Source organism: Vulpes vulpes, chromosome 7, assembly GCF_048418805.1.
Source record: "Vulpes vulpes isolate BD-2025 chromosome 7, VulVul3, whole genome shotgun sequence".
In the NCBI taxonomy this organism is placed as follows: Eukaryota; Metazoa; Chordata; class Mammalia; order Carnivora; family Canidae; genus Vulpes; species Vulpes vulpes.
In genome coordinates, this window is record NC_132786.1 from 16663089 (window position 1) to 16678699 (window position 15611).

The 15611-nt window shown below is 60.0% G+C and overlaps 1 protein-coding gene across 9 annotated transcripts in view; it reads left to right on the forward strand.

Moving 5' to 3' along the window:
• Positions 1–15611, forward strand: part of LOC140599791 (adenylate cyclase type 1-like) — a 220285-nt gene that overhangs the window by 60983 nt on the left and 143691 nt on the right. For 6 of the 9 annotated variants that reach the window (XM_072765001.1, XM_072764998.1, XM_072765000.1 and 3 more), the window contains one exon: positions 12211–12338. The exons of the other annotated variants lie outside the window; for them this stretch is intronic. In XM_072765001.1, coding sequence (XP_072621102.1) covers positions 12211–12338 — 128 coding nt within the window. The remainder of the gene's footprint in view (positions 1–12210; positions 12339–15611) is intronic. 9 annotated transcript variants of the gene reach the window in all.

Sequence of the window (15611 nt, forward strand, 5' to 3'; positions counted from 1 at the left end):
GGGGGGTGCAGGCAGATGGGTGAGCCTGGCACCGCAGGGCGAGACTCGCTCCACGGGGTGCCGGGGTGGGGTGTCCTCTGGCTGAAGCTTCGGGATCCTGTGCTCAGTTCAGCTTTTCAGAACCTGCTGGAGACCTGTGTCAGCTCTGCAACGACAATCCTTTTTTCTTGAAAGCTCATCAGATTTCTGAAAACCAGAGGTTAGAGCAGACACAGTTCAGAAGACACTGAGGAATCCCCGACTTTGGCGTCTGCTTTGTCCGTGAGCCAGGGACCTCGTGGCTGGAGTTCTGGAAACGCACACACGCAGAGAAGAGTCTTGGAAGCAAGTGACACACATGGACGCCGAAGTGCTTAAATACAGATTTATTGCAAACCGTCACTGGAGAGGGGACTTCGCGGGCGGGCACCCTGGTCTCCGCGGACCTCGGCTGACGGAGCTGAGTGGCCAATCTGAGGCGGCCGCATCTGAAGTGAGAAAACACGCAGGCTGCGCCGGCTCCAGGGCCCAGGCCGGCAGCAATGGGCAGAGGACACCCACGAGGACGGCCCGCCATCCGCCGCATGGCCTGGTGCCCCAGCCCGCCACTCTGACGCTGGTGAGCCGCTGCCACGGCAGGCGGGGTGGGCCAAAACACAACACTGAAAAACACGTCAGATAGAGAAGACGACGAGCCATGGCGTCCATGGCTCCCCAGTCTCCCGAGTAGATGGGGTACGGTGCACGTCCCCCGTCGTCACACCAGGAGACCCCGACGAGACCATCGAGACCGGTTCTCACACACGTGCGTGCCATGAGAGCCCTGGGACGTGGGACAGGTTGGCAAATCCTGGGACCCTGAGGATGGTGTCTCAGCAGCTCCAGCAACAGGCTCCAGCCCAAGTATGGGGGCAGAGCTCTGCGCCGCCTTGGCCATTCTCCTCCCAGCCACCTGGTGTCTACACCTCCTTCAATGGCACGAGAGCCACCCGATGCTTCCCAGGGGCTGCTTCGGACATACTCAGGAATCCCCACCCATTCCTGGCCACCTCGAGCCACAAACCTGCCCCCACACAACCGACGAGTCAGCTCCCGCCTACTCAAGCCCTTTGAAGGGGGCCATTTCTGGAGGAACCATCGCCTTGAAAGGAGTCCTCCTCAGCCCCCAGGACAGCCCCCGAGGGAAGGTCCCAGGAAACCTGCCAGCTGACAGCCCCAAGGAGCAGCGCGAACGCGGCCTGCGGGCCTGGGGTGGCTCAGGCCCCACGGGCAGAGCAGAGGCAGGAGGAGAGGCCGCGGCTGTGTCTCCCGAGGGCATCCGGTCGGCTCCCCAACAAGGACCAGGCCCCACAGAGGACGTGGGAGGACAGTTCCTGCTGCGTCTGTGGCCTACTCGGGAAGGTGTCCCCACATCCGGCAGCGCCGACCAAGAGCCCCAGTCTGGTCTCCCCGACGGGGCTGAGCAGCCGGCAGACTCACACACACACAAACACACACGAAGCGAGAGCACAAGCATGGGTGTGCAAGAGAGATGAAGGCCAGGGCCCCCGCGCCCCCCTCGGCAGCAGTCGGCCCAGAACCCAGTCCCCAGGCCCAGCACAAGGAAGCAGAGCCCACGCAGCAGCAGCAAGAGGAGAGCGGGTGGCCTGCGTCCCGCTTGCCCCATGCTGCTCCCCAAGTGTGGAGACGCAGGGCCGGGCGCCGCGGGTTCACCCTTCTTTTTCAAACGATTTTTTTTATTGGAGTTCAGTTTGCTGTCATGTAGCATAACACCCAGTGCTCATCCCAACAACTGCCTCCCTCAGTTCCAATCACCCAGTCACCCCAACCCCCCACCCACTTCCCTTCCACTACCCCTTGTTCTTTTCCCACAGTTAGGTGTCTCTCATGTTTTGTCACCCTCTCCGATATTTTCACTCCTTTTCTCCTTTCCCTTTATTCCCTGTCACTAATTTTTATATTCCCCAAATGAATGAGACCATGTAATGTTTGTCCTTCTCCCATTGACTTATTTCACTCAACATAATACCCTCTAGGTCCCTCCACGTCGAAGCAAATAGGGGTATTTGTCATTTCTGTTGGCTGAGTAATACTCCATTACATAGGTAGAACACATCTTCTTTATGCATTCATCTGTCGGTGGGCACCGAGGCTCCTTCCACAGTGTGGCTATTGTGGACATTGCCGCAATAATCATCGGGGTGCAGGTGTCCCGGCGTTTCACTGCGTCCGTATCTTTGGGGTAAATCCCCAGCAGTGGAATTGCTGGGTCGCACGGCAGCTCTATTTTGAAGTCTTTGAGGAAGCCCCACCCACACAGTTTTCCAGAGTGGCTGCACCAGTTCACATTCCCACCAGCAGTGCAGGAGGGTTCCCCTTTCTCCACATCCTCTCCAACATTTGTGGTTTCCTGTCTGGCTAATGTTCACCATTCTCACTGGTGTGAGGTGGTATCTCATTGTGCTTCTGAGTTGTGTTTCCCTGATGGCCAGTGATGCGGAGCATTGTCTCATGTGCTTGGCGGCCACGTCTATGTCTTCCTCTGTGACATTTCTGTTCATGTCTTTTGCCCATTTCATGATTGGATTGTTGGTTTCTTTGCTGTAGAGTAGAATGAGTTCTTTAGAGATCTTGGACACTGGCCCTTTATCTGACGGTCATTTACAAATATCTTCTCCCATTCTGTGAGTTGTCTTTGAGTTTTGTTGAGCATTTCTGTTGTTGTGCGGAAGCTCCTCATCTTGATGAAGTCCCAGTGATTCATTTTGGCTCTTGTTTCCCTGGCCTTCATGGATGTATCTTGGAAGAAGTTGCTCTGGCCACGTTTCAGAAGGGTGTTGCCTGTGTTCTCCTCTCGGATTTTGATGGCTTCCTGTCTCACATTTAGATCTTTCATCCATTTTGAGTTTCTCTTTGTGTTCGGTGGTGTGAGAGAATGGTCCAGTTTCATTCCTCTGCGTGTGGCTGTCCAATGTTCCCAACAGCATTTATTGAAGAGACTGTCTTTGTTCCGGTGGATGGTGTTTCTTGCTTTGTCGAATATTAGTTGACTGTAGAGTTGAGGGTCCACTTCTGGATTCTCCGTTCTGTTCCATTGACCTATCTGTCTGTTTTTGTGCCAGGACCACACTGTCTTGATGAGCACAGCTTTGTAGTACAACTTGACATCCAGCATTGTGATGCCCCGGCTCTGGTTTTCTTTTTTCATATTCCCCTGGCTACTTGGGGTCTTTTCTGATTCCACACTAATCTTCAGATGATTTGTTCCAATTCTCTGAAGAAAGTCCATGGTATTTCGATAGGGATTGCGTTCCATGTGTAAATTGCCCTGGGTCACGTGGACATTTTCAATATATATATATATGAATTCTTCCAATCCAGGAACATGGAATAGTTTTCCATGTCTCTGTGTCTTCCTCAGTTTCTTTCAGACGTGCTCTGTAGTTTTTTGGGTAGGGATCCTTTACCTCTCTGGTTAGGTGTATTCCTAGGTATCTCATGCTTTTGAGTGCAATTGTCAATGGGACTGACTCCTTAATTTCCCTTTCTTCAGTCTCATTGTTAGTATATAGAAATGCCACTGATTTCTGGGCATTGATTTGGTATCCTGCCACGCTGCCGAATTTCCTGTATGAGTTCTAGCAATCTTGGGGTGGAGTCTTTTGGGTTTTCTAGGTACAGTATCATGTCATCTGCGAAGAGGGAGAGTTTGACCTCTTCTTTGCCAATTTGAATGCCTTTTATTTCTTTTTGCTGCCTGATTGCTGAAGCTAGGACTTGTAGTAGTATGTTGAGTAGCCGTGGTGAGAGTGTACGTCCCTGTCGTGTTCCTGATCTTAGGGGAAAGGCTCCCAGCGTTTTACCCTATTTGCTATGGGCTTTTCATAGATGGCTTTGAAGATGCTGAGGAATGTTCCGTCTATTACTACAGCGTCAAGAGTTTTGATCAGTAATGGATGCTGTATTTTGTCAAATGCTTTCTCTGCATGTATTGAGAGGATCATCTGGTTCTTGTTTTTTCTCTTGTTGATGTGATCCATCCCATTGACTGCTTTACGAGTGTTGAACCAGCCTTGCATCCCAGGGATAAATCCACTTGGTCATGGCGAGTAATCTTCTTTATGTACTGTTGGATCCTGTCGGCTCGTATCTTGAGAATGTTTGCATCCGTGTTCTTCGGGGATATCGGTCTGTAATTCTCCTTTTTGGTGGGGTCTTTGTCTGGTTTTGGAATTAAGGTGATGCTGGCCTCATAGAACGAGTTTGGAAGTATGAATGGACCTATAGTACCACGATGTATAATTTAAAAGCATCAGAGTCAATTTTGTACAAAGTTAACTTACCCTTTATTACAAATAAAATTCATGAAGCAATTATAGAGGTTTATGAAAAACACAAAATACAGAAACAGCACAATGAAAGGGGCGGGGAAGGCTTCAGTTGTGCTGCAGCCATCACGAGCTGCTGCTCGGGGGCCGAGGCTGGTGGCTCCACTGAGGCAGGTGACAGCTCCGGCCCTTCGATGAACTCGAGATGAACTCGAGAGCCAGCACCGGGACCTGCTCCTCCTTCTGGGGTGGCCAAGAAGCAGGTGGCTCCTCCAGATCGGGACAGTGAATCAGAGGTATGACCACCAGGTACCTTGGCTTGACCTCAGCAGCCAGCATCTTGGCCCAGGCCTAGCTCTCAGCACCAGCAGCCGGGACCGGCTCGATCACCTCAGGCCCAGGAGCTTCAGCAGGCCCCACAGTCGGCCTCGGGCGGGCTCTTGCTACGGTGGTTCAGGGTGTTCCTCGGGGTCCGAAGCGGGTTGCTTCCCTGAGTGAGGCGGCTGCTCTGGCACATCGATGACCTCCATAGCAGGTGGTGTGGCCCGTTCGGCCTCCAGGGCTCCCAAGGGTGCAGGTGGCTCTACCAGGTCAGGACAGGGATTCAGAGGTCTGACCACCACGTGTCTCGTCTTGAACACAGCAGCTGGCATCCCGGCTCGGGCCAAGCCCTCAGCACCAGCAGCCGGGACCGGCTCGATCACCTCAATCCCAGGAGCCTCAGCAGGCTCTACTGTCGGCCTGGGGCGGGCTCTTGCCGCGGTGGTTCAGGGTGTTGCTGAACCGGGCAGGGATTCAGAGGTCTGACCACCACGGGTCTTACCTTGTACACAGCAGCTGACGTCAGGCCTCGGGCCGAGCACTCAGCTCCCCCAGCCGGGACCAGCTCCTTCCCCTGAGCCCTGGAAGGTGCAGCAGGCCCCACAGTCGGGGCTCGGGTGGGCTCTTGCGGTGGTTCAGGTTGTTGTTCGGAGTCCGAAGCCGGTTGCTCCACTGGCACATCGATGACTTCCATAGCCGGTGGTGGGGCCCGTTCGGCCTCCAGGGCTCCCAAGGGTGCAGGTGGCTCTTCCAGCTCAGGCCAGGGATTCAGTGTGACCGCCACGTGTATTACCTTGTACACAGCAGCTGACGTCAGGCCTCGGGCCGAGCGCTCAGCTCCAGCAGCTGGGACCAGCTCCATCCCCTGAGACCCTGAAGGTGCAGCAGGCCCCACCGTCGAAGCCCTGGCATGCTCTTGGGGTGGTTCAGGGTGTTGCTTGGGGTCCGCAGACAGAGTATCATCTCCAAGAAGACAAAGTATCATCACCAGGATGGACTTTCCACGTCCCTCTCAAATCAAGGACACGCTACCCACCGCTCAACGTGTGTGAGTGCAAGAGCCCTGGGAGGTCTCCCCAAACTGCAGTCCATGGGGATGGGGTGTGAGCCTATCCAGTGCTCCCGGCCCAGCAGCATGGAGGCTTGATCTGTGTGGCCCACCCTGTCCCCAACTCAGCCACCCCAGTCCTCCTCACCTCCACCCTCAAACTCCACTTGATGGAGTTTTACAAAACGGCAACGGTAACGCTCCACACGACAGTCGAGCACTGAGCCTGGCACATATTGCCCTGTGAATTTCAGCAGCTTTGTCAGGGCAGGAAATTCTGGGGGATCGTGGAAGTCCTCCTCATAGTAGTCCAGCCAGATGGTCAGGAAGGAGGTCAGGGCGCTGGGGAGGGACAGGTGGGCAGAGGCGTCAGAAGACAGGGCTCCTCACACAGAGGTGTCCCGGGGAAGCCCTGCAGGAACCGGGGCCCTCGGCCTCCAGCGTGGGGCTGTCGGAGGCCAGTGCTGCTCCTTGTCCACCTGCCACCTGGCGGTTCTACCTGCCACAGCCCTGCTCACTGAGGAGGGGCTGGCACGAAGCCTCTGTGCATGGGAGCCTATGACCAGCAGTGTGACCATCACTGTCTTTCCCGGGGAACCTTCCCTCCTGTGGGTCTGCCCAGCCTCACTCACGAGGGGCCCCCAGGGGGTGTCCTTCCACTGACTCTAATCTCCCACGGGCGGGGGCCGTCTGGTCCCTGAGCCCTCACTGGCTCTCCTGAGCACCTGCCGTGCACCCGGGTCCAGGTGCCACCAGATTGGTGAGTGCGATGCTCCCCACACCCTCTGCTCTGGGTCCCAGGTGTGGGGCAGACAGAGGGTTGGGAGAATGGTCATGGAGGAGGTCCCTTTGGCGTCCCAGTGCTCTCCCACAAAGCCCGCACCCCACCCACGGCTCTCCTTTGCTCTTTCCCTGACGGGGCCTCAGACCTCTACCCTGTCACAGCAATTGAAGATGTGTGCGATGAGGGGTCCAGCAGAACCCTCCGACCCACAGCCCCCTCGTGGCCCTCCTGGAGAGGGAAGGCTCCACTGCATGAGCCAGAACTCACTCACATTTCCCACTGGTCCCGGATTCCTTCCTTCTTGCAGGAAGCTACGATGCATCGATATCTAGAGGAGGGCGGGGGGCATCACATGAATCTTCCTGTGGACCCAACCTCTCCTCATAAGTGCTGTCACCCTCTGAACCCCAACTAGTCCAGAACCCTGGGGGGCCATCAGCTCTGTGCATTGGGCCACGGGCAGCTCCTGGAGAAGTACCTGCACCCGCTGGCACTTTCTGAATGATTAAGGAATGAAAGGGCTCCGGCCAGGCCCATGGCAGATATCCAAGTGGGCCTGGGTGCCCAGGTGTCCCCGGGGACCCCTACTCCACTCCAAATGCCCCAGGATACAGATCCCAGGTGGACTCCGTTTCAATGGCAAAAGAGGCCAGCTCAAGACCCTGGTGACGGTGGGGAGGCGGCACAGGCTTTGTCATGGGGAGAGAACGAAGACTGCTGAGCACAAGCACAGCCCCTCTAGCCGACCTGCCACAGGCCAGGCCCCGGGGGCTGCCCTACAGGACCCGACTAGGCCCTGTGTGACTCTACTCCAGTCGGAGCAGCAGCCCCAGGGGCCAGGAAGTTCAGCCACGTTCCCCAAGACTCCCAACCAGTAGGTATCCCATCCCCCTGGGCTGTGGAGGGTCAGGGAGCTCACTTTGCAAACAGCAGGTCCAGCACCTCTTCAGGGGTGCCATAGTCTTCCACGACGTTTAAAAATTCAAATAGGGACAGATTGTGCAAGTGCAGCAAGGCAGGCACCAGTTCTTCTACCTCCTGCTGCAGCCGCTCCCTCCGGCTGGGGGTGGTCGGGCAGATCCGACTCCTTCTCAGGGCTGAGGCCCTTTCAGCCTGAGGTGGGACAGAGGGGACGTGCAGCCTGCACTGTAGCCTCCAGACCACCTGGGAGTTGGATCGCAGGCCAAAGCCTGAGCTCTCAGTGGCTGCGGGGGATGGGGGGTGGGGGGCAGAAGTGCCCACAGCAGGAACATGGAGCTTGAGGCCTACAGCTGAGTCACTTAGCATCTGACTCTGGGTTGTGGCTCAGATCATGGTCTCAGCATCCTGAGATCCCGCCCCTGGCAGGCTCTGCCCTTGGGGCCGAGTGTGCTTGAGGAGACTGTGTCTCCCTCTTCTGCTCCCTGCTCTCTGTCTGTCTCTTAAACGGACAAGCTATCCAGTAAAGAAATAATCTTAGAGGATAAATTAAAAAAAAATATGGATCAATGCAAGGATCTCAAGTGGGAGGGGTCAGTATCCCAGGGCCGCTTGTCAGCTGAGTATTGACAGCACCTCCCTGCATTAACGGCTTCACCCCTTGAATTTGACCACACGTCCCTGTCTCCAGGTGCCCACACGGAGACCTTTCCTTGGGTGGGAGGGCCCAGGGCCTGAGGGTTGCAGGATGTTCAGCGCCGTACTGTGATTTGGCAACAGAAGGGAATCGCATCGAAGTCCGGCATCAGTGAAGGGCTCAGTGGCTGTGGGAACCAACTGGCCTTCTGACATGTTGTGCAGCACACGAGGCCCCTGTGCCTGACCCCGGGAGGGGGGGCAGGGATGCGCTCCTTCAAAACCTAACTGCAGAGCGATAGACATAGTACAGTGAGCCCCGTGTCCCTTTGGGGAAAAGTCTCCCAACTCACCAGGACCATGCTCCAGCCTTGGAGAAGGTAGGAAAGGACGTCAGGCCAATGGGGCCTCCTGGGAGCACCAGTTAGGAGAAAGCATAGCACAGTGCAAACTACTGGAGACCGCGTGCGATGAGACATGGTGTGTCTCTTTTTCAAAAGTTTTTATGGGCAGCCCGGGTGGCTCAGTGGTTTAGCACTGCCTTCAGCTCAGGGCGTGATCCTGGGGACCCAGGATCCAGTCCCACATCAGGCTCCCTGCATGGAGCCTGCTTCTCCCTCTGCTTGTGTCTCTGCCTCTCTCTCTCTGTCTCTCGTGAATAAATAAATAAAATCTTTAAAAAGAGTTAATTATAAAAAAAAGTTGTTATTCATTCATGACTCACACACACACACAGAGAGAGTGGGGCGGGGCAGACACACAGAGGTAGAAGCAGTCCCCATGCAGAGAGCCCGAGGTGGGACTTGATCCCGGGTCTCCAGCATCAGGGCCTGGGCAGAAGGCAGGCGCTAAACCACTGGGCGACCAGGCATCCCCTGAAGGCTCTATTCTGATATTCCTACAATTCTGTGCACAGGGACTCTGCATGCATCTGGCCCAGGCAGGGGCAGGGCCATGGGGGCAAGTTTGGGGAGGAGGGGAATCCAGACTCCTGTCGCAGCAGAAGTCTAGGAGGTAGCGCAGGGGAGCAGAGGCTGGCTTCTGGGACCCGGGGCCCTTCCTGCTGCATCGGGGCCCTGGGTGTCGGGTGGCCCCAGCCCCTGCACTCACCTTGAACTCTTGCAGGCCTCCGTAAGATGTGTTGGGCTCCTTCCAGATCACCACCGGGGTGTCGGGGATGTCCTCTTCCTCCTGCCTCCGCCGCCTCCCGTTGTCCCATGTGCAGCTCTGTATGTCCCGTGTGGAGTTCTGTATGTCCGGTGTGGAGCTCTGTAAAGACAGTGTGGGGCAGCCAGGCAGGAGGCCTCAGCGCCCGGTCTGGCCGCCTCGGTCGGGCCGCACACCCAGCTGACTCCATTGCAGACACACCACAGCACAGCGGGCACACACCTCCCCCAAGGAGAGCAAAGGGATGCGGCTGCAGGGCCTTGGGTTAACTCCGAGTCGGGTAAGAGGGCACCTCAGCAATCCTGTTTCCACCCTGCCCACCGTGACCTCAGGGTGACCCTGAAGGGATCACCGGGGAACCTGCTGCCCTGCACGGTCCTCCATCCTGGATGCGACCTGCCCACACATCCCTGGTTCCCTGAAGAGGAGGGGATGGGGCTGCCCCGGATGGCTGGCACAGGTGGCCTGGCCTGGCCTGGCCTGCTCTGTATTACCCTATGGCGCCTCCTGAAAAACTCCCTGAGGCGTTGAGTTTGACGGTGGCACCAACGTCTCCAGCATTCGAAGCAGCCGCATCCCTGGGGTTCCTGGGGTTCGGCGGAACTGGGAAATTGATTAGGGAACATCTTTCAGTAGCAGAAGTCTCCTGAAAGTGAGCCTGAGGTGGGGCTGCACTAGAATGTGGGGGCCCGGCTGCAGGGTTCCAAGTTCTGTTGGTCTCTGTTGTGAAAGAAGTGACCTCACTGCCTCGGACCCCCTCCCTGAGTCCACTCCTGGAGGAAGCTTCAGGAGCAGCGCTCAGGGCTCCCAATGCCCCCCCCCCCGCCCGCGGGCAATGGGCTGTGTGTACACAGTGACACAAGCGCACCCCTCTCCACAGGCCCCAGGGAAGGGCTGTGTGCAGCCAGGGCCCCAGCCTGGAAACGCACCTGGGGTCAGACACAACTTTCCATTCTTCCCAGGTTTCCACCCCAGAGAAGCCGTTGTGCCCATCGGGGATGGCCTGCCTTGTCTGTGGGTTAGGGATTATCCTAGCAGGTGCTTCCTCCAGACGTCCCCAGGCCACTGTGGTATCATATCTATGATATTCGGGGCGGGTGTCCCATGCAGGAAATACCTCCCACCACATGTTCTTCCTTGGTGTGTACATGCGTCCAGGCCCACAACGTCCCTGTGTGCACACTCGTGGGCACCGGTACCGTCATTCTGGAGGCCCAGGAGATGACAGTCCCACAGGGGCAGGGATGGGGAATAGCCTCCCAAGATCCTAGGCTCCTGAATCCAAGGCAAACCCTACAGTAGGTTTGGGAGTCTTGGCATAGAAGGTGTGAGGCCGTCCTTATCCTGAAACCCTGCAGCCCCGGGCTGATCGCTGGGAGAACGTCCTGACGCCCAGGACACGGGTGAGGCTTGGCGGTGGCGTCTCGTGCCATCCCTGTGCCCCAGGCCTGCGGACAGGGGACGTTGGGAGAGGGCTCCCTGTCCTTGGCCTGCATGGGCGTCCTGGCCTGCCTGCCCACTGGGGACGATGGGGACAGTGGGGCAAGAGCCCGGAGAGAGCCCAGGGCTGCCTGCTGGCAGGAGGCTTGGCGAGCATGGCTGAGGAACGCAGGCCAGCTGACTCCCAGGGGCCCGGCCCTCGGCTCCCCCGGGGGGGGGCGTCTGCCTCCGGCCATCTGGCTCCGGCTCCCCAACACCAGCAGAGGACAGGACGCCACCGGCCCGACCTTCCCGCGGGAAACCCGGGAGCTCCTTTCCACAGGCAGGGAGCCCGGCATGGTCCTAACAGGTGGCTGCCACGGTCCCCTGGAGGCTGAGTGGTCAGAACTGGACGTCCCTGCGGCCAGCTTGCAGTCCACGGGGGAGCCCCAGGGGGCCGGGCAGGCGCCCTGTCCTCTGACGTGGGACGTGGGTGGGGTTACAGGAGGCGGGAGCTGAGGGCTCTCACGGTGAATTCTCAGGTCAACCTGTGGCACGGGAGAACACCAGGAGGGGTCGGTCCTTCTGGGCAGGCGGAGGGCAGCATGAGCAGAAGCCGGGGGATGTGCTCTCAGTGGGGCTGCAGTCGCCCGTGGGCCCAGGGCACCCGCGACACTCCCCGTGTGACCACGGCCACGCTTCTTTCTGCTTGTGTTCATTCTGGAAAAGGTCATCGTTTTTCGTGAAGTTTGCGACTTCCGTTAACGTGTAGCGGGCTTGCTGTCCCCTCTGAACGAACGCGTGAATGCGTTTTGGAGAGCGTCTCCGTCGTATCTCGTGGTCACACCCGTGGACCTGAGCCACTCGCGGGAAGGAGTTTTGTGAGGCCGTCTGCTATTTTAGGGACGTAGAGGGGAGTTTTACGGAAGTGTCCGAGGATGATCACAGCCGAGAGCGGCGGGTCAGCGTGTGACAGGTGCTAGGAAGTCTGCCCCCGGGCGACGGCGAGGTGGGCGCGACACTCTTACTGTTGCAAAGTGCCAGAGTGGCAGTTCTGAGATGACCCTGTGTGGCGAGGTCAGGGTGCAGACCCTGGTGCGTCCCTTGCAGCTCGGGCCCCGGCAGGTGACTCTTCATGGACAGCCGCCCACACATCCCGTGGAGGCCAGCCGCGAGGACTCAGGTGTGTGCACCTGCCCTTCAAGGGCTGGTGTCGGGGGTGTCTGGCACCATGCACAGGGGCCAGCAGGTGATGGTCTGAGGTGGTGGTCAGGAGGGGAGCAGTGCTGGTCCCCCTGGAAGAGAGAGCTGGCTCCAGGCTGGGGCTGTGTGGGTGTGCTAGCTGGGCCGCGGGGCGGGCAGGGTGGGGCCCTTGCGTGGGAGCCGGGCTGAGTGCAGGTGTAGGGCCGGGTGAGTGCCCCAGGGTGACCCTAACCACGGCCCTGGGGGCCGCTCACCTTCCTGAGGCTGCCCTGGGCTCCCAGGGGTCCCCTGCCTGTCGTGCTGCACGCTCTGTGGTCTCTGGCACCTGGTGGTGAAAGTGCAGGTGCCCAGGCCCCGGGCGGGTCACTAACCTGGGATTTCTCCTGTCGCCCCCCCTCCCCCTCCAGGAGAACCACTGTTGCCACATGAAGATCCTCGGCGACTGTTGTTACTGCGTGTCCGGCCTCACCCAGCCGAAGACCAACCATGCCCACTGCTGCGTGGAGATGGGCCTGCACATGATCGATACCATCACGTGAGTGCCCCGCGGCGACCGTCCCCGTGGCGACCGCCCCCGCGCTGTCCCGTCCACTCTCCGAGAGCCAGGCCGCATGGCGAGGCGCGTGTGCCTCTGGGACCCCCTCCTCTGCATTTTGCTGGGACGGCATTTCTTCAACCGTGGCCATCCAGGGCATTGTCGGGATGGCGTTAGTGGGGCGGGAAGAAATACGCTTTGTCGCGTAGCCTGGCCGGGCATCCAGGGAGTCAGCCGGGTTCCGCTTGAAGGAATTGCCCGTGCTCAGCCTTGCGCGCCTTGGCATCCAGGTGTCCCGTGCCGAGGGGCCTTCGAGGGAACAGGTGCGCGTCGCCTGGACACCGCGGGCCGGCCGTGTCCACTTCTCAGCCAGCCTATCTCGTCCCATCAGGCAGCAGGATGAAGAGTTAGGGACCCTTGGTTGGGGTAGGAACGGCGTGGGGCTGGGAGGCTGCGCTGGTGGCTGTAGCACCCCTGTGCCCACGTCTCAGCAGCTCAGAGGGGTGGGTGCAGCCCCGCAGGGCGGGCTTAATTCACAGGGAGCGCTGTCAGCATCCACACTCGGAGCTGAGAAGTGGCGGCAGCAGCGTTGTCTGGGGAACAAGAAAGGGGAGAGAGAGAGATGCAAACGAGGAGGCTCCGAAGAGTGGACGGGTGTGGAGGTGCGGCTTCCCGGAGCCAGGCAGCGCCCTCGGGGACAGGGTGGGGGCTCTGCGGGCAGTGGGTCCCTGTGCCAGTGGTGGCGGGTCTGCGCCCGCACCAGGGTTGGGGGCGGGAGAGGCCCCGGTGAGGCCAGCGTGCATCCAGACACTGGAGCCTCTGCCCTCGAGGGGGAGCTGCGCTAGGGCAAGCGGGCAGGGCCAGGCAGGAAGCACAGGTGTGTCTCCCAGAGGGTTCCGAGGCTCCCCCTTGCGACGGCATCTTCTCGTGTCCCCGGCCACGTCCCAGCCATCAGAGCTCCGGGCACCACGTGCCACGAATACTCCTGCGGTTCACATCGCGTCCTTTGTCAGCATGTGACGTATGCCCTGTCGCGCGTCACCCCTCGTGTCACAGCCCGTGCTGTCTTATGTGACGTCGCATGGGGCTCACACCCAGCAGTTCTCACGTCGCGGCCACATCAGTGTGGAGCATGGCCTGGATCATGTCCTGTGTCGTTCTGGGACCTCCTGGGCCAAAGTGAGGTTGTGCAGGGGGAGGTGCGGGGAGGCAGGTGTCCACTCCCCCGTCAGCCAGTCAGGGGCGCGTCCCCGGCAGGGCCTCGCCAGGCTGCCGCCAACGGCTCGTGCCGTAGATGTCCCTGAGGGGGGTGACACCGGCCGCCCCTGCTGGGGGCCTCCTGTTGGGACCTGGTGCCCCTGCCGCCCCCAGGTCTCCTTGGGAGGAGAGGCGCCCGGAGGCGTGCCTGGGACGCCTGGCTGCTCTCGCGGGCTCTGGGCCTGCCCTGGTGCACCCCACCTTCGCTGCACTTGGGCGGCCTCGGAGGGATTTCTGTGACCGTCTCTTGGCTGCCCCAGCCCGGAGTTCTGCGCCTCCCCTCGGCGTGGCTGCTGCTGTGCCATGTGGAGAGGTGGATCGGCCACCTGTCTGCCCCTGCTCCGTTCACTCTGGGCAGTGGGGGCCCCTTGGCTGTGTCTCCTGTCCGCTGAGGCTGAGCTCCAGGCTCCCCGACCCTGTCGGCCCTGAGACCCCGCCTTGGCTTCGGAGGCCGCCCACCCCGGGGCCAGTGGGCATCTTCCTTGGCCTCCAGGGCTGCCGTCTGGGTCGGCTCCGGATCCCCAGAGGCTTCCATGGCCTCCTGAGATTCCGGGGCCCGGTCTCTGTCTCCACAAACTGGGAGCATGGGCTGGGCGCCGTCCCGGTTGTGGACAGGGGCGAGGGCCACCAGAGCCACAGCTCGGAGCCGGCCTCCTGCCCACGATGAGCCCCTCTTCCCTTCTCTGGGGGCCCCAGCGCAGGGTGCCGCCTGTGTGCGTCTGCCGCATGGTGGGCCTCACGCAGGGACGGGCTCCTGGGGGGCCACTCCTGGCCTGCCGGTGGCCTCCCTCACCTGCCGCACCGCCCCCGTCTGACACAGAAACGTGCGCAAATGTGTGTATTTGTGTTTAGCCTGGAACTCTGTTAGCACGAACCTTGCCCGAGAAGAAGCGAGGAGCAGTGGCCAGGGCGGGTGTCTGGCCTCTGGCCGGGCTGTGTGCTGGGCCCGCGGCACCCGGGGAGGACGGCGGCTTCCTTCTGGGCAGGGCCTGTCAGTCTTCTCCCTCGGAGCCCCGAAGGCGCAGCATCCCCGAGGCCCCGCCGCGGCCCGGATGGCTAGAGTGAGCTGTGGGCGACCGGCAGGAAGGTGGTGCTTGCAGACGCCCCTCGCCAGGCCGCGGAGCAGTCGGCTCCAGCTGGGGGTCCTCGGCACACAGGGGAGACCCAGAGCCGGGGGCTGGTTTGGGCCGGTTGTAGGATTCTTAGACCATCTGCTGCAGACCCTGTGTGCAGTTCCAGGGTGCTCAGGGTTGGGGATGCTGCTCCCTCGCCCCGAGGGTGTTGCCTCTCTGGCAGTACACCCAGTCGGTGTGCAAACGCGAAAGTCCCTGGACTTGTGAGCTCAGGACAGGCGTGTGAGGGGCTGGGTGTTTGCTGCCCCTGCATGAACACGGTCACGGTTATGGACGGCCTCTCCTCAAGGGCAGGTGGGTGCAGGCCCTGGCCGCCAGGGTTCTGAGCTCTCCTGAGGCTAGGGGGTGGTGGTGGGGGGGTGGCGGGAGGACATGTGTGTTCCTGGTGCAGCGGGTGGGGGCGATCTTGTGCTCCACTCCATGGGAGGCAGGTTCGCGTCGGAGTAACAGGCGGGAACGTTGGGACACTCTGTGTTCAAGACCGTGCAGGGCACTGATGTGGAAGCAGAGGCCCAGGGCTCCCTCCTTGCGGGGTGGGCGCCACTGCTGGGGTTGGGGGCTCTCCAGTCGGGCCGGCCCTCGTCCTCTGCTGGGTCCCCATCAGCCGGAGCCTCAGTGCCCCCCTCCACGGCTCCTCTGCCCCGGCCCCTGAGGCTACAGAGCGTCGGGTCGCGCAGCCACCAGCAAGCGGGTGCCGCTGTGGTGCCAAGGAGACATTAGCCAGGCACGCTTTGCCCCGGCTCTGGTGTTTGGGGTTACGTCTCCGTGAGACCTTCCCTGACGCGCCTTTTACTGAGAAGTGAGTGTCTCGGTGACTGCATCTGTTGGCAGATGTTTGAGGCAGAGCTTTCCAGAGCAGGTGAGGGTGTGTGGGTTGTGGGAT